We start from the raw sequence: 2,532 nt of genomic DNA on the forward strand, positions 1-2,532 counted from the left end.
AAGTCAACTATTGCCATCTCCTTCTTGTATTAAGCATATATAGCATTATGTGATCATGGTCAAGGTAATCCTTCATGCTGTAGGTGTGTGACATTATGTAAATTGTCTTTTGATTACAGTGATGATAACATAGACATGAACATAGAGGACATGATGGTTATGGAAGCGATTTGGCGTTCAATTCAGGTAAAGAAAAGGTTCTTATATGTCCCTTGAATGAACAGTATTTGGTTTGTGCAAGATGTACGATTTCAATAATATTATGATGCGACTTGTTGGATCAAATTGTTTTCTATATGAGCTGCGGAAAACATGACGGTTATTTTCTTTGTTCTTACTGTTTTCTCTCTGTCCTTCAAGTTGACAGTAGTTCATTTGTGTTACTGTTCTACAAACAGTATGCTGGCAGTTAATGACGATGTCCTACTTATTTTTGTTGTTTCCCTTCTTACGGTATATTTGAAGATAGGAGTATCAAGACACGATTATTATTGTTGCAGACAATTCCTGCTGAAACATGCATATACTCCCTCTATAAAGAAATCTCTTTACAGAGGGAGTAGTTCCTAACTGTGTGCTTGTTAGTTTTTAATGGTTACAAGATTAAGCGAAGAGATTGAGATCAACTGCAAAATAAGGTGATCTTTGCAGGCTTTGCCATCCTGGATCACTCGAGGAGAAACAAATAATCTTGATTTCCTTAAGAGGCTATACTGCCTTTAGTTTCCTTAACCTTTTTCAGTTGACCATATGTTCTTAAGTAAATTTTCACTTTCGCACACACTTATTTTCTTCTAGAACTGTTGCGATGGGGTTTATCTTTTAAACTGGATATTGATGTGCAATCTACTTGTCGTGACAAATTCTTCGAAGTACTGCCATTACTTTGTATTTTGGTAATAAACAAAATAATTTAATTGTCATCTGAGCCTAGACTACCAATGTTTTTTTCAATTAAGCGTATGTTCCAAATTATTGTCTCACCTTTGATCTTGGAAGTTTGATTTTAAATTGTTTTGATTTCATAAAGAAACATAACTTATGTTACAGGACACCATATATTTCCTTCTAGAATTGTTGAGATGCAATTTATCTTCTAAACTGAATGTTGTTCAGATGGGCAATCTAAAATTCGTGTCAAATTCCTTCAAGTGATGCATGTACTTTGATTGTTTGCACGGCACCCTGCTGAATTAGGAAAATTCGTGGACCATCTTATAGTACAGAAAAGTTTGAATATGTATATGCTTGTAATATTATGCTGACATTCTCTCTCTTAGCAGGAGCAAGGAAGTATAGGAAATCCTTCTTGTGGGAGCTTTATGCCTTTTGAGCAACCAACGCGTGAGAGGCAGGCATTCGTTGCAGCTCCTCCTCTAGAAATGCCCCATCCTGGTGGATTTTCTTGTGCTGTTGCTGCTATGGCTGAGCACCAGCCATCAAGCATGGATTTCTCTTACATGACTGGTAGTAGTGCGTTCCCAGTCTTTGACATGTTCCGCCGACCGTGCAACATTGCTGGTGGAAGCATGGGTGCTGCGGAAAGTTCACCAGATAGCTGGAGCGGGATAGCGCCAAGTTGCAGCAGAAGGGAAGTGGTAAGAGAGGAAGGAGAGTGCTCAACCGACCACTTGTCAGAGGGTGCAGAGGCCGGGACAAGCTATGCCGGCTCGGACATTGTGGTGGATGCGGGGACAATGCTACCGTTGCCTTTTGCTGACAATTACAGTATGGTTGCAAGCCATTTCCGTCCTGAGAGCATCGAAGAACAAATGATGTATTCCATGGCTGTTTCTTTAGCAGAAGCTCATGGTAGAACGCACACGCAAGGGTTGGCATGGTTGTAACGCGATGATTGTGACGTTTACTGCCTTCTCTCCCGCACTATCGTTGTTCTGCCCCCCTTCTGCTCTTTTTTGCCACCCCGTGTTCGGCCGTTTTGTTTCTCCTTTTTGCATGTGTTGCATCATGGTTTGATATAGTTCCCGCTATAGCTCTCCATTATTGCTTATATGTTGTAAAATGGAATATGAGGAAGAAATAGAAAAGAGAATGAGTCAGTGTTCTTGATGCCAAAAGAAGGATGCAAAAATGTTTCGGGTTGACCATTGCGAGCTGCAGGTGTATTTTCTATTTTGGGTGACTAATTCCAACCTGCCGTGCAGTTGATGGATGGGGCGATTAAAATGCGCGACTCCAAAACTCCCTCGAACAAAATCCTCTCGCCCAACTCGCTGGCTTGATGAAGCCTATTCGCTCTCATTGGCATTACTCCTATGAAGGATGCCCGCCTTCCCATTGGCATTACTCCTATGAAGGATGCGCCGTTACTATAGCCGTAAAGTGCATGTCCGGAGCCTTGAGAAAGGTGACCTTATTCCTCGTCGGATTCAGTCTGCGAAGGGATTAAACAAGTTGATACCGAAATGAAAAGGCCCTTATCGGGTAGTTCAAGTCACTAGACCTAGCCCAGTCCGTCTAAAGACCGAAGATGACTACAAAACTCATGGAATATTGAGCATCTTCATAATG

At 41.2% G+C, this 2,532-nt stretch overlaps 1 protein-coding gene across 1 annotated transcript in view; it reads left to right on the forward strand.

Moving 5' to 3' along the window:
* LOC100682452 (E3 ubiquitin-protein ligase GW2) overlaps positions 1-2,114 on the forward strand; it is a gene marked incomplete at its 5' end in the record, with an annotated part of 25,130 nt that extends 23,016 nt beyond the window's left edge. Inside the window, 2 exon segments of the mRNA XM_044547045.1 lie at positions 120-186; positions 1,284-2,114. Coding sequence (XP_044402980.1) covers positions 120-186; positions 1,284-1,847 — 631 coding nt within the window.
* Positions 2,115-2,532: the final 418 nt, after the last annotated feature.

Source organism: Triticum aestivum, chromosome 6A (assembly GCF_018294505.1).
Source record: "Triticum aestivum cultivar Chinese Spring chromosome 6A, IWGSC CS RefSeq v2.1, whole genome shotgun sequence".
NCBI classification, from domain to species: Eukaryota; Viridiplantae; Streptophyta; class Magnoliopsida; order Poales; family Poaceae; genus Triticum; species Triticum aestivum.